This window comes from Syngnathus typhle, linkage group LG8 (assembly GCF_033458585.1).
Source record: "Syngnathus typhle isolate RoL2023-S1 ecotype Sweden linkage group LG8, RoL_Styp_1.0, whole genome shotgun sequence".
NCBI lineage: Eukaryota > Metazoa > Chordata > Actinopteri > Syngnathiformes > Syngnathidae > Syngnathus > Syngnathus typhle.
In genome coordinates, this window is record NC_083745.1 from 7,149,492 (window position 1) to 7,164,799 (window position 15,308).

General features: G+C 39.0%; 1 protein-coding gene across 1 annotated transcript in view; it reads left to right on the top strand.

Annotated features, from left to right (window-relative positions):
• eys (eyes shut homolog) overlaps positions 1 to 15,308 on the top strand; it is a 96,066-nt gene that overhangs the window by 53,899 nt on the left and 26,859 nt on the right. Inside the window, 7 exon segments of the mRNA XM_061285634.1 lie at positions 199 to 386; positions 512 to 603; positions 3,114 to 3,264; positions 3,511 to 3,644; positions 3,726 to 3,928; positions 7,613 to 7,789; positions 13,370 to 13,520. Coding sequence (XP_061141618.1) covers positions 199 to 386; positions 512 to 603; positions 3,114 to 3,264; positions 3,511 to 3,644; positions 3,726 to 3,928; positions 7,613 to 7,789; positions 13,370 to 13,520 — 1,096 coding nt within the window.

Genomic DNA, 15,308 nt, shown 5'->3' on the forward strand with positions numbered 1-15,308 from the left:
ACTGAAACAAAGCTGTAGCGAGAGACTCAGAGGAATACAAACAGGATGTTCTGAAACTGCTCATGGAAGCTATTCCATGATGTTCCATAAGATCAGCCAGAGGAGCATCTGTGGGGGAAGATCAGTCTCTGCAGAATATACCATAAAGACGCACAAACCTTTTTCTTCATTTCATCCTTTCTATTTGTATCTCCTTAGATTCAAACTATGTCCAGTATTTTGGAAATTCTTACCTGGAATTTGAAGGGATTGACCTCAGCACAATCAACAACTTAACTGTGAGGTTTCAGACTCAAGCTGACCGTGGAACGATCATTTATGTCGGCCGAGGAACACGTAACGTAGAAATGTTCATGGAACTTTTTGTCCTAAATGGAACTCTGCAGGTAAAACTTGAAACACAAACACATTTAATGCATGATTTGCCATTAAATGCAAATGTTGTTGATTTTGTGTCAATGGGTGATTTTCTGACATCTTCAATTACATTTCAAAAACATTTTTTTTTCAGTACATCTTTTCCTGCAATGAAGAGGATGACATTGCGAGGATTAAAACACAAATTCATGTTGATGACGGCAAAGTGCACATTGTCAACATCAGGTATGCTCTTCAAACCAATTGCCAGGGATGATCACGTTTCTTAATATCTTGTGTTTAGGAGTGCTAATTTCAATTTACAGTTCTGACTCGAGTTTGTAAATAAACACATCTGCCTTTGCCAATAATATTTCATTTAATGAGGAAGAAGCAGCCTATTCGTATCATAAGCTTATTAGCTTCACGTAACACGCAAAATATGTCCAATTAACACCTCAGGTGGTATTAACTTTCCATCTTTAAATATCCACTTGTGTCAAGTGTTGGAACATTTGTTCAAATTAATGACTGTAAGTAAAACCAAGGGGACAAAAGAGAAGGCATTTAAATGTTATTACAATTAAGCCTACATTTCAAAGAAGTGGGTCACATGCCACAATGCTGCTATTAAAAAGCATTATCAATCAATAGGAATGCTTTATTGGCTGTTCTTAAGACTTAATTTGCAATATTTTCATTATGAAAAGACTATCAATCAGGAACCAAGCGGAAAATCAATGTTTAAATGATTTAAAGTAAGGCCGCAAACCCTCTAAAATATTGTTCTTGAGTCTTGGGCCAATCTTACCATCACTTCTGAATAATATAGACATTTCCACAACTGAAATGACTGTTTGGCAATACCTCACCAGTAATAATCTTTCATTTTTAAATATTGTTTATTTGGTTGTAGTTGTATTTATTTTTTTTCCTCAAAAGACCAAAATCATTCCAGCTTTTATTTTATTTGTTCTCGAGCAAGGCATGTAACCCACAACTATGTGTTGCTGCTTTTAACTGTGGTAAAAACAGGATGGGAAAATAATGAGGAAAACACACCTTAATCCAAAATAACACAGCTGGCTCACCATTCCTTCTTTCCCATAACAAAATAGAAAAAGTGTTGTTGTTTTTTTCCTGCACTGCTCTTCCATAACAATACTAAGCATTTCCCTGCACTGCAGTTATTCTTTATGAAAATGCAAAATTCAAGTGCACTACAATGATAAGATGATACTAAGCACAATCAAATGTGATAGCACATGAATACAAAATCTATATGGCACTGTTCACTGATTCCAGGACTGCCATGCAATTACAAACAATAACAATTACTTTCCATACATTGTGAGATGACTCCAATTGTAGTGATATTTTCTAAAAGATTGAGAAATTAGTAATTAATCATTAAAGTTGTTATAATTAATTAAGCCCTCAAAGAAAGAAATATGTAAATAGTTATCAAGAAAACTTGACTGAGGTGTTGAAATGATCTTGGAGTACACGGGCAAGGTTGCACCTGCTCCCTCCTGGCCTGAAGAAACAAGTCTGGCCTAAATTGGTAAAAGCATACAAACCGGCCTATCAGTTTAGAGGGCTGCAAGGCTCCACCCCCTGTTTTTTTTTCTCCCCTGCATGAAAAATACAACAGTGGTAAGAATCCATCATAATGTTCCGTCCTGAACCCTTGGAGACGTTTTGAGAACGAGAGCTGTCATAACTAGAGGGTCAGGAGTGTGGAAAAATGGTTGCCGGTGTCACAAAGCAAATACTTTGTAATTGTCTGATAGCGGACTCCGTCCATCTTTGTCTGATTTGACCCAAAGCTACAACACCATGGTCATCCTCGCCACCGAACTCATTATAGACTTTTAATATATCTTCCCGTCAAAGACACTTTTCAATATGTTAAATAGAAACCCGATGGGGCTGGCTTCTCAAGGACAATGTGACACTAGCTGCCCTCTGGCTGCTGGCCAGGCCGTTCTGGCAGACTGCTTCTAAATTAACCACCATTGCATGCAAGCAAGCAAGCTCTGAGTCTTGAGGAAGGACTTACATCGCTTGGAGTTGGCTCCCTGGCTATTTAGCCAACATATGCAAGTTTTTAAAGTGATTGCTAAACTTTGGACCTAGCAACCAAGATTGCTGTGTGGACCTCCTTAGTTCCACTCTGGTAACAAGGGCTATCGGGGGGCGTCTGTGGCCTGAGTACCCTCAAGCTGTTGATGGTTAGTGCTGAATTGGCACTGATGTAATTATCTGGTCCCCTCTGTAGTTTCAAGTGGACTTTTTTTTTTTTGACACCAACAATTAGCTGATGGGCGCTTCTAATATAGTGAGATTGTACCCAAGGGAGAACCTAAGATATTATTTTCCAATTAATGTTGTTGAAGATATCATCGCTACTCAATGTCAACCTCGTTTGTCACGTTTTCTCTTTTATTAGAAATATTTAGCACCCAAAATGTTGTTCCTATGTGGTAAATATTAAGTCTACACACCCCAATTAAATGACATTTTTTGTGTTGTAAAAAATTTAATAAATAAATAAATAAATAAATAAATAAATAAATAAATAAATAAATAAATAAATAAATAAATAAATAAATAAATAAATAAATAAATAAATAAATAAATAAATAAATAAATAAATAAATAAATAAATAACAAGACAAAGACTTGTCCCACCCACTCTGGTTGTCAACGTGGCGACCCCCGTAATTACTCTTATGTGTCTCACTTCTTATTAGACAACACCTGGCTCCTTGTGAAGCGGAATTAACTCTTTCCGGTCATGAGAAAATCAAAAGTGCAACAAGTAATTTCTGGTTGGGTCATAACATACCAAGAACAAACCACATCTTCATAGGGGGTCTGCCACTTCACTACAGGGCCAATCAGGTAAACCTATGACATTATATCACTGAAGAAAATCTTAAGACTGAACTTTCAACTTCAACTAATTACTTGTAATTACTGCTCTGTGAAAGCAAAAAAGAAATTCACTAAATCTTGCACACTATATATAATATATAGAATGGCCCATGCATAGCGTCACTTTTGAAGAACCAAACATGCAAGGCATCATCATACGTAGTTGATGTTGTGGTTAAAAACTCTGAAATACATTTTATTCCCCATTCTTAGACTGCAAGGCCTTTCACCAACTACAGCGGATGCATTGAAATGATTGAATTTAATAAAGTCAGAAGTTTTTCCATATCCAATGCGATCACCAGCTTCAATTTAGGGACATGCAGGTAAAGTATTTTAGAACATCAGTCGGTTTTGCTAAAATAGAGGAAATGACTTATTTTCAATGTTTGATCATGATGGTATTGTAATTGTCTATTTCTTTTGAGTGGAAATTGATGTTTTTTCATTTGACTGACCAACAGTGTCAACACAACCACAGCTCCCGCTCAAGCGCCAAATGCCCAGCATGAAATTTGTGGTGATGGTGTTTGCCTCAATGGGGGGACGTGTCATGAGCTGCAACAACCTGGCAAAGATTCACCTTCCTGCCTCTGCCCGCTTCATTTTACTGGAACGTTTTGTGAGAAAGGTGTCGTAATGTAAATTTTGTTTCTTGAGTTGTGAGTGTTTCCTGTTTGGCACACTCCGTAAAAAAGAAACTTGTAAACTTACGACTCTATTATGACTTCAACATTACTATCTTCAAGATACAGACAGCTAGTAATGTTGGTTAATATATGCTGAGCCTCTTTGGGAAATAGGTTTCACATCGAGGCAGAAAAGTGTCGGCTGCGTTAGGAATTTTGAGTGATGTGAATTATTCAGACATGATTAATGAAATGAAAGATCCATATAATCAGCTTGAACCATTTCTGAATGAGAATGCGACCTTGCGGCACTTGCTCATCCTTCAGCCCAAACTCTCAGCTGTCCATTTCACAAATAATTCTTTATACGACATGCTTAACTATATATGGGTCAACAGATTAGAAAAACAAAACAAACCCACTACAAGAGATTGATCCTGCAATACAAGAAACAATTTATAGCACATACGATGTGAACTTGATAATATGAACAACAAATAATCAGCTTTTGTGCCAATATTTCTGTACAAAGTTATTTCTACCATTTGCTCACATGGCCAAAAAGGAATTTCTTGCTTACCCAACAAAATCTCAGACCCGTGAAGTCTCTTTTTAAAGACTAGCAGTGGGCCTTCAGATTAATTCCTGCTGACATTGTAAGAACTATCCCTTTCTCAAAATCATTCAGTGCAGTTTCTCAGGTTTAACGCAGTCCAATCTCATATGAGCACTCATCCATTGCTGCGCTTTGCAGTCCCCACTCGCAATGGCCTGGAGAAGAAGTCCATGGGCTGTTTACATGCTGACAAAGCCTCTGCACGTGTGTCACCGTGGCAGCTTTGCTCGCTGACAACCTTGTCCTCACATCATGTTAAATTAAATGATAGCCACAAGAGAAAAAGAAACAAAGTCCTCTTTGCTCTTCGTTGTTTATCCAGACGTCATCTTGGCATGGAACTAATGACATTGACTTGTTTGTCTCGTTTGTTGAAATGCTGACTTGCATCCTGTAACCTTTGTATAGTTACATCCAGGGGACACACGCCTAGGCTGCTTACATTATGTTGATTTAAACTGATCTCATTTGTTTGTTTGTTTGTTTGTTTGTTTGTTTGTTTATTTGTTTAGTTTTAAGTTTGACCATGGTGTTAAAAGCTTAAAAGCACCACTTGAAATGCAAACCTGCTCCAAGTTGACAACACCCAATCTACATGTTTATAATTTGCATTGTCCAGTATTTTGGAAAGATGTTTCACATGGTGTTGAAAATAATCTGACACAAAACCTACTCTGAGAAAAAGTGTTCTGTCCCACACTGGTGGCTGTGCTGCTTCACCGATTCTGCAAAATGTCCAAACCAGGATAATAGCTCAGGTCAAAGTTCATTTTATTCTGAGATTTTTATTGCGTTACCTTTGTCAGCATATTTCACCAAAGCTCAGCAAAACTATTCTGAACAATTGCTTTCGCCTTGAATTTTTGCAGCACTTACTCCAAAATAAGCTTCAAGTACTACTATCTCAAATTCCCGGATAAGCTTCTTAGAGTTTAGAATTAATTTTCTGTTGCCTCCTGCTGAGGCTCCTTACTAGAATGTTTTTCACACCTAAAATGTGTACTGCTTTTTCAAGGTCAAAGGTTTTTGGGACGATGACACAAAAATGAAAAGACTGAAAATTTCCTAGTGCAGTTTGAAAATAGGTTACATTAATGCATGACCCAGAATGGCTGACGGTACCGTACTTTTTGAAATGACCTCCTGATAAGGTAGAACTTTTTGAAAGACATAAATGGGACCTACCTGCCATCAGCTTTCTTTAAAATGATTCACTCAGCCAACATCCTACATCACACCTTCAGGAATTCAAGAAATAAGGACATAAGGTAATGAGCCATAGAACGAGGTCATAATCAATACCGACTGAATAATTTCCCGCCTCGATGGTTTTTGTCTTTTATGACTACATCTTTCCCTCAAAGCCATTTTGTCCCAAACTAATCCTGTGATCACACAGTTTTCAATTGACAACTTGCGGAGTTGACGCAATGTCTTTGGGAAGATCTAGGACCAGCTAACTAGTCTTTGAAGAACCAATTTATCATAGCTTGAAAGTTTGACTGGCGTGACCGGCTTTTTGAATAGTTGATATCGTACTCTTACTCATCTACAAGGCAGCGGCCTGAGATTAGAGTCCTGACATGCAGGGTGGTAACATTAGACATCCAGACATTGAGATCACAAATGTCATGAGGCTTGTTATGTGCACGTAAAATCCCCAACAAAAAAGTCTGCCTGACAGTTGCTTTGGATTGTCACCTCGTGTATTATAAGGGGGGAAATGTCATAAAAATTATTTCTTTTCCAGATTGTGTGATAAGCACCTGATACCAGTGTAATACTGCTAACTAATCTTGTAAACCAAAGGTGAATACCATCATCACCTAACTAGTTGTTGCCCTATTTTTTAACATCAAGTGCCACTGGACATAATTTATACCACGCGCTGTCATGTGAAGAAAAAAAAAGAATACAAAAAGCATTTCATGTCGGACACTGAGGTTACAACTCCCTGAGCTGAGGCTGGCCATTTTTCAATCTCTTTGTTCAGCAAGCTTTCAAGCACTCCGGCAGGTGTACAATGTCACCACTGTCTCATGGAGTTGATGACCTGAGTGGGCACCTCCTTCAGTTCCCCTTCAAGTCATACTCTGTCATCCAGAGGGAAATAACAACCCCCACGTAGACCTGACAGAGCATTGCTGACTGCTAATAGGCAAATTGCAAAGGCAGAAACCTGACAACCATGCTGGACGTTGCTAAAACTACACCTGCTGGCAACAACACTCCTGAATGAGATGTGTATTTCAACAAAATGTGCTGTTTGTTATCTTGTTTGCGGTCTGTACTGTATGTACTAGATATATAGGGGATGTCAAGCAACCACTGAGCAGGTGCATGTCAGCATAGACGGGCTAACGCTCCAGGTCAAAACTCAGCTGTCTACCTGCATCTCAAAGAGAAGGAGCACATTTTTAAGGATGGCGGTTGAGAAACCATCTTTAAATAGAAGAGGAGGATTATTACACCATCCAATATCTCCCATCGACAAAACAGTCCTTTCATATTTACCATCCATCTATCTTCTTCCGCTTATCCGGGGTCGAGTCGCAGGGGCAGCCCAGACTTCCCTCTCCCGTGTTCCCAGGCCAGCTGAGAGACATAGTCTCTCCAGCGCGTCCTGGGTGGTCCACGGGGTCTCCTACCTTTCATACTTACCAAAGAGTCTAAATGTTTTCGCCTCGATTATATAACAGCCATTTTTGGCATCTCTAAGGCAGTGGTTCTTAACCTGGGTCTGATCGAACCCTAGGGGTTCGGTGAGTCAGTCTCGGGGGTTCGGCAGAGCCTCGACTGCGGAGGTCCGTGTTGGATTTGTTTTTTGAACAAGGTGATGATCATCTACAGCTCATTTTGTGCACCAGTAAAATACATTTATGTCTTGAATTTGAAAAAAGTATAATTACATTTTACTCTAAACAGGGCTTCGATGACTGCGCATATGAAACTGGTGGGGTTCAGTACCTCCAACAAAGTTATGAACCACTGCTCTAGAGAGCTGTTTCCTCAGATGTTTCCTCTTATATAAAGGATTTACGATTTTGTTTTATTCTTTTTGCTTTTCCAGATTCCAAAGTGTACATCCCATCTTTTGATGGCACATCTTACTTGGAGCTGCAACCTCTCACATCCATCCTTCAGTCCTCGGACACCAGCAATAATGTACCGCCCCCTGTCAAGGACAGCAGCGTAATTCTCCATTTGACTATGAAAACTCGGTCTACACAAGGCACCATCCTCTACAGTGAGTACAGTCTCATTTCTATGTATAAGGGAACTTGAGCAATGCGGCAAGCACAGATAAAGCAGAATAATATGCATTTCTGTACAATCCAATTATGGTGATTGTGTTTAATGTTGCTATTTCCTCGCAGATGTCCTTGCGAGTGCAAATTACCTAGCAGTTCTCATAATTGTGATATTAATGTCTAATGTGGTGCTGCTTTCATCTGAATTCAAATCTGTACTCCATTAAAAAAAATCAACCTTCTCAACAAACTTTTTCTAATTTATATAACTATAAATCTTCAGCCTCTTAGTGGTAAAAGCTAAATTGGCAATGTTGTAATGCAACAAGCATCGATAAGAATACTGATGATGAGGCATCAGTTTCTCGTGAATTGAGTAAGGTGTAGAAAATCATGGATGGATAGGCTTTTCTACATATTTTTGCAGTTATTAACTTGGTATAAAATGAATCCAAACAATATCCTGATTTTATTAATACTTTTAGGAGCTGTGTGATGCATTTAAACCAGCCATGTCTGGGCATTTCATATGCTGTTGTGTAGTATTCCCTACACTTTCTATTCATACATGTGCCTTTAGTATTTAGAAGGACTTGTTGGAGTTCCCAATTATGCACTTTGTAACATTTTCCCGCTTGTAGCTGCATTTCCAGCTAAGTGCAATATGGGGTCAATGAGGCACATCTCCTATGGTATTTAATGATGGGTGATGGTTCTGCAATTCAGCATTGAGCAGGCCATTAATCCCCAACTACCAAATCCAAATCTTGCGTGGAATATCCACTATTTTTCTATGTTGACAATCCCAGAAACTGTCAGCCCAATCTAATGCAAAAAGGCAAGCAACCAGGATTGGTATTATAATAACAGATATACATGATTTGTGATTGAGTTTACGCTGCAGAAAATTACCATTGTTATTTTTAGGAAATTATACTTTGATGGTCAAAAAGCAAGACTTTTTTTCTGAAAATGATCAGATGTAACATTTCAACCTTGACTGCAATACCACTTATGACTCCTGGTGTGCACCACCATTAGAAGAACACCTTCCTTTCCAGAAAGCCATTTTATAACATGATCTTTCCAGACCATTGATGGTTGTAAAAGAGTCGTTTGTGCGCATTGTCTGCCAACCGTGTTCTCTATCCGACCCTATTTTTTTCGTCTATTTGTTGAGGAGGTCAAGGAGCACATCTAAAAACACCTCCCTGGCTGTGCTGATTAAAGATGATCACTCACCACTTGTTACTGTGGTTGCTCTCACAAGCATCTGTTTATTTGGGAAATGCATTCAAATAGAACAATTTGACCCAATTTCCAACAAATAAGGCTGGGTCAAACTGACCCAACTTCCTGTGTTGGTCCAATTTTTAACCCAGCATTCTTAAGGGTGTAGTAAAAGCAATACTAGTGGAGGGAAATACGTCACGTTCTATGCGTTCACAAACAGAAGAAGATTAGTGATTAATCATTGTTTTATAAATCTTACAATTTAATATGAATATGATTCCGTTATGTGATTTTTAAGGGGCAACTTCACAATTGCGTGACTTCTCTGTCACAACAGCGAAAATTGTGACCACAGCGCACATGGTGGGACTTGTGTTTCCAAGGCTACAGAACAAAGCAAGTAAATAAAAGTGAACAAAGCAATCCGCAAATGAAGGCAGGAGTTGATTGCTGCAGGAGCGAGGGCAGCAAGGGTTGAGCTGACCCCCACATTAACCGTGAAGCTCTACATTGTCCTGCCAGCTCTTTTGTTCTCTAGACCTGCTCACCCATGTATACGCTCTGTCTCTTGTATCAGAGGGACATTTTGATAGGTTGGCAAGACACCACTGTGTATAGCCTCATAACAATAGAGCATTGTTTGGGGGTCACTCAATTACGGGTAATTTTTTTTCAGAGAAGAAAAACGCCTGGGCCATGTTAATTGAGTCTAATTTAAAGTATATCTATTTGATTTTTGTGTCAAATTATTCGGTTACCACTAGACCTTTTACGGCAATATGACAATGTAGAGGAAAAAAAAGACTGAGGTATGTGTTATTTCGTAATGTAGTTTTCTAACTGTATTCCAAAATTTTTATGTGGTCTTGGAAAATGTTTAAGTTTATTTTTGCAGTGTTGAAAATATTATGCCCGAATGTGTGCAGCCACCCTGATCCCGCAAGGCTATCTTTGCCCTGTGTGACTCCACAGTGAGGCGCTTGCAAGTCCAGTAGAACTCTAACCTCGATGGATTGCGTGGTGATTACCCATGATTTATTCTGCCCCAGACGGGCACAGACATCACAACATTCATCTCAGAGCTGTAACCTAGATTAACCTCTTATCCGTGGCATCACCGTACAGTTCGTGGCCTCTCATTTACATTTCCCGAGTCATTATGCATGGCAATACAGGCACAGGGCATCCTCTGGAACATCATCAAAATATTTATTTTCTGGTGCTGCTAAAAGGAACAAGCAGCAATTATCTGCTCCAAAACTGATTTCAAAATGTCCTTTTTAAAATGAAAAGGTCACATTGTAAACAAGACAATAACACTGGATGAATGAGAAATGCATTTTTACCTTTGCCAGGGAGATTTTTTCAGTCCTCTTTGTGGCATACATTGTTTCCCCAAATATAATGAACTGTAATTAATGAGGGATGCTGAGTTCATTAGTTTTTCCCTAAATCTTTACAACTATGGAGCTGTTATTTAATCAGCCCGAAATTGTAACCTAACACCATGGTATTCTTTTTAAATATGTGATTGAAACTGCTGCTTGCACAAGATTAACAGTGTATGAAGAGTGTGTTTTGATGAATTGGATTGAATTTTCCTGAATCGAATTTGTTTGAAATTATTCTGCTTCGTACTTACTTGCAGAGGTTTCAAGGTACACTTATTGAGGCCAGTAAGCGTATCTTCACATTTTGATTTTGGAGCTTCAAAAGGTGACAGAAAAAAGTAACATTACTGGAGAGAATTACATCACCTCAGGTCCAGCAGGAGGAGAACTTCACTACGATCAGCTATGATCACTGTGAATTACATCATGTCAAATGAGCCTAATTTTTTCACCTTCACCCTGTCAAGACTCAGCGCCTCTTTTATTAGCTGCCATCAGTCATCTGGCTTTGATTTTAAGCAATCTCTCGTCTCGGTCTTCACAGATTTTCTCAGATTAGTCAGAAAACTGATGACATGTCAACCTTTCATCGTTACGCTCACAACAATAGGTTTGAAGATTGAAGTGAATGCTGTAATTATATTTAGTTCTGTTTGAACAACCTAATATTTTTCTACACTGTTTGTCTTTGGCTGTACACACAAGCCAAGAAATAGGTTACAATTCTTGTCAAGGAATGAAAGCATACATAGAGGGCACGGTGCCTTTTATCTGGTAATGCTTCCTGGCGTATAGCACAGTATCACTCACATCAGAGGATAGCAACTGGGGAAAAAAAACTCCGGAGATCAAACAGACAAAGTTAATCAGAAGAGAACCAAGAGACATGCATTGAGATGCAAAGAATCCCTCTGCCAGACCTGTTTTTTTCTTACTTGTCTCCAGTTTTTTTTCTTTATACCTTCTCCCTGAAGCAAACATGTATGTCTCCCTCAGGACTTCAATTGTCAGCTCTGGCACAGAAAGCCGAGGCGGTGGGGTAAGGAAGAGAGAGGGCATGGATGGAAGAGTGAGGAAGGGGAAAAATGCATGACAGAATCCGCCGAAAGGACGAAAGCTTCGTTAGGCTGGGTGCAGAGTAACAGGACCACGGGGATGTCCTCAATGTTGAAAAATGGAAACTAAAAAGATGGGGCAGTGTTGACATGGTAAATAATACTTGTCGGCAGGTGAATAATGGCAGGAGCTGAGAAACTGCTTCCAGTGGAGACTCGAGTTATTTCTCTTCCAAGTGTGTTTTTTGGTTCTTTGGAGGATCATTGACCTACATGATTGTGTCAATTATGAAATTATGTACTTGGCTGGGGGTGACCATATTTCGGTTCTCAAAAAGAGGATAGAATTTCTTGGGCATGGACTACACTATGACTATTACAGTGATACTTATGAAGTTGGTCTGGCTTCGGGACCCACGATCATTCTGTAAACAAACTGTGACCTAAATAAAGGAAAACGTTCTACATTTCAATATATTTCTTGACAACATGCTGCAGATTGAACAAAATATCGTTGTAGCCTAATTAATACTAGCTTCATTTTTAATGAAAACCAAAGAAGAGTGTGATGATTAGAAAGAAAAATATTCCCCAAGCACTCAACTGGGTGCATTTTAAATAAAAAGGGGAAAAAGGAATCACAACAAAGCACAACATAACACAAACTCAGTAATATAGACATAGACTATAATTATCTTAAGATAACATATCCAACCAGATATCTTTGTGTAGTTTTTTACTTACATTTGATAGGGTTCATCTGGCAAACATAAATTGTAGGTGAGAAAGGTCCTGTTTACCTTAATATTTAAATAAGCATAATGTGTAGTTAAATTATGGTTTTCACAAGCACTTCCGATTGCTTCGAACTCTCCCTTGTCGTGCTATTTTATCAGAGAAGAGGAGTCGTACAGAAGACGGTGGATTATCTGAACACGATTTCCCTTCTGCGGTCCGTTCAGATAATATGTCACAGTTAAGAGCCTCACAGTCTCAGCTTATGATGAGAAAGACCTCCAAGTCAGCTTATAACAAGCATTATCAAACTCCAGTATTAAGCTAAGCATGGCCTATCTGTGAGAAAGAGACGGGGGATTTTCAGGATGCCGGTCTTATCCTGGAGGAATTGTTGAGCGCTGTCATATCAGTGGCTTTGCAGCCTCGAAACAACAAGCTCAGCTTTTGCACCAATTCCTGTCATCTGTTTCCATTCTTTCATGCTGCCATCACTTCATCACAAATGGCAGGAGTATTACAAAGACATACTGTACTGTGTCTCTACGGCCTGCCCGATTCTACAAAGCACTTTGGCTCAGTCATCACTGTCATGATGAAATCAAAATGGTCAACACTGTTTATATTTGCCTCATGACCTTTTGTGCAGTGTTCCTCGATGGAATTAGAGTTCTCGTCACAGCATTCTTATGTCTTCTTAGGGAGTTATGCAGGATTAGAGAGCTTCGTCTTTCCTTCACCTTGCTGTAGATCCTATGAGCTTGTGTTTGGGGATGAACTCTCCAGTTGCCTGTCGGCTCCGGCCCTGTATTGCTTAGCTGAAGACTCTCCCACTGGGGTATGATGTAAATGAGGCCAGAAATTGAGTGTGTGTGCATGTGTATATGCTGTGAGATACAACTTGTGAATGATGCAGCTTGGTCATAGATGAATGTGCAAGATGGAGTCTGATATTGAAAGCATTTAGAAGTATGCTGTGAGAAATCTCGTATCTTGTTGTAGATACTAGAGAAAAAAAAACCTAAAAGAAATTTAAAACTGGTATGTGTCTGAACGTATTTGGAAAAAGTGCCCATTTTTTTCTAACCTTAAATTATAGCAGGCAAATATAACACTGGACATTTACTGACAAGAAAATACAATTATTTTCTTTCTTTTTCAGCCCAGGAGCAGAAATCTGGTGGCAATTTCCTTCACGTGTTCCTTCAAGATGGAAGTCCTGTTGCGGAACTTAGATGTGGCAGTAAACAAGTTCTCAATGTGACCGCCAGCGAGACTATCAACAATAACAGATGGATGTCAATGGCAGTTAGGTAAGTATCACTCCTTTCCCCGATTACAGTACTAAGGGAAGTGTTTATTTCTCATTTAATGATTGTACGACATCATGGGTCCAAAGGCAGTTTTTTCAAGCTTCATTATCCATATGCATTTGCATGTCTAATCCAGATCGAAGTGATCACGCTGTTTTAGTCTGAGAGGAGAGAGACTTTGCCATGGTACTCTGCCCCCGTATAAGCCTTGAACATGGAACGTTTGTATTCATATGCAAATTGATACATGGCGTCATGCGGTTATGTTTGAGCAGCTACGACCTGCTTTTCTAACATGAGAATTGGCCCCACAGAGTTAATCTGCTTTTTGCACAATTCGGTTCATTCTCCTCTGACGGTAAATGACTCATTGCTCGCATTGCTTCTATTTGAAAGGTTTCCTTTCATGAATTATTTCGGTCTGTTTTCTGCACACATGCCAAAACATGCTTGTAACATGGTTGAAGTTTGACAAACTTTGCATCAACTGCTAATCTCAGAGAAGTTGAGGAACAAATTGCTTCATTTTAGTTTTTTAAGAGTCTCTTAAGCATTTCAGAAACAGAACCAGTTCACTATCCTCAATTTCTTTGGGTCCCCATTGTGTACAAAGCAAAACAGATTTATTCGTATCTTACTTCAGCTCACTCCATTCCTATTTTGTTTTTATTTATTTATGTGCACCCTTCCCAAGCCTGATATTGAATGCATTCCTAATAAAGTGCTATTTACCCACGTCATCACCGGCCTTGTTGGATTATTTGGACTCACCACCCCTTACATGATAAAAAAAAATCACAGCTTGTCCAGCCTCTTTGCTAGAAAAACAAGAACACATTGTTTGACTAGCCATGACCTGTCTGTGGGTCAGAAATGGCGCCAGTCAATAAAAGAATGATGGAATAAATCAACCTTTTCTCTCATTTGAATGCGAATGTGCTGGATGAACATCCCAGCAAGCGCTGCAAAGAAGAAGGCTCTTCCCTTTTTTTGCTGTTTATGCATGCTGGGCTGTTATGCGCTGCAGTTTTTATAATGACATAATTCCTCCCACAAGTAGTTGGAAGGATGAGTGCAAATCAACACATTAAACAACGTGGAGGGTCTATTTAAGTGACATTAAAAGCCCTCTGCTGGGTAATCTACACAGCTGCTGCACCTGCTCTCAGGTTTGCAGTGAGCCATCTAGTCTATTGAAAGAATTTTGTTGCAAAAACACATTTTTGAAACTTCCTCTTTTTCTTTGTTCTCATCAAAATCTCACTGCTTCTTCTGTCAAAGACTCTACAGCGAGTAGTGGCTTTTTCGCTAAAATGGTTATACGTTTTATTTTTTTCTTAGTGTCGTATGTTTAAAATGACAATACGACTACTTCTAATTATGAGCTCTACCAAAAACAAATTCTGCAAGGAATTGTGGTACAATAAATGTTTAATATAACAACAAATACATAATGAGCAGATAAACAGGAGATAGAATTACACACATTATTGCTGAGAGTAGCCTCTCTCTGGGATTGCATTGTTTCATTTTTCCTGCACTTTTGTTTTGAAGAGCTCTAATAGAACGTTACAGGAGCCAAGACTAAAGGCCACCACTGCACTGTTATGTTATTGCACATCATGGAGTGTGCACAAGGGATCCAGTGTAATTTTTCATTGAAGCACATGTTTGTCGTTGGCATCGCTATAGATAATGGTACACTTTCCCTCACTTTTTGCGGTAGCTTTAACTTATAAACATATTTACTCATCATGTTGTACATAATTTGTTTGGAAAAACAGCAGG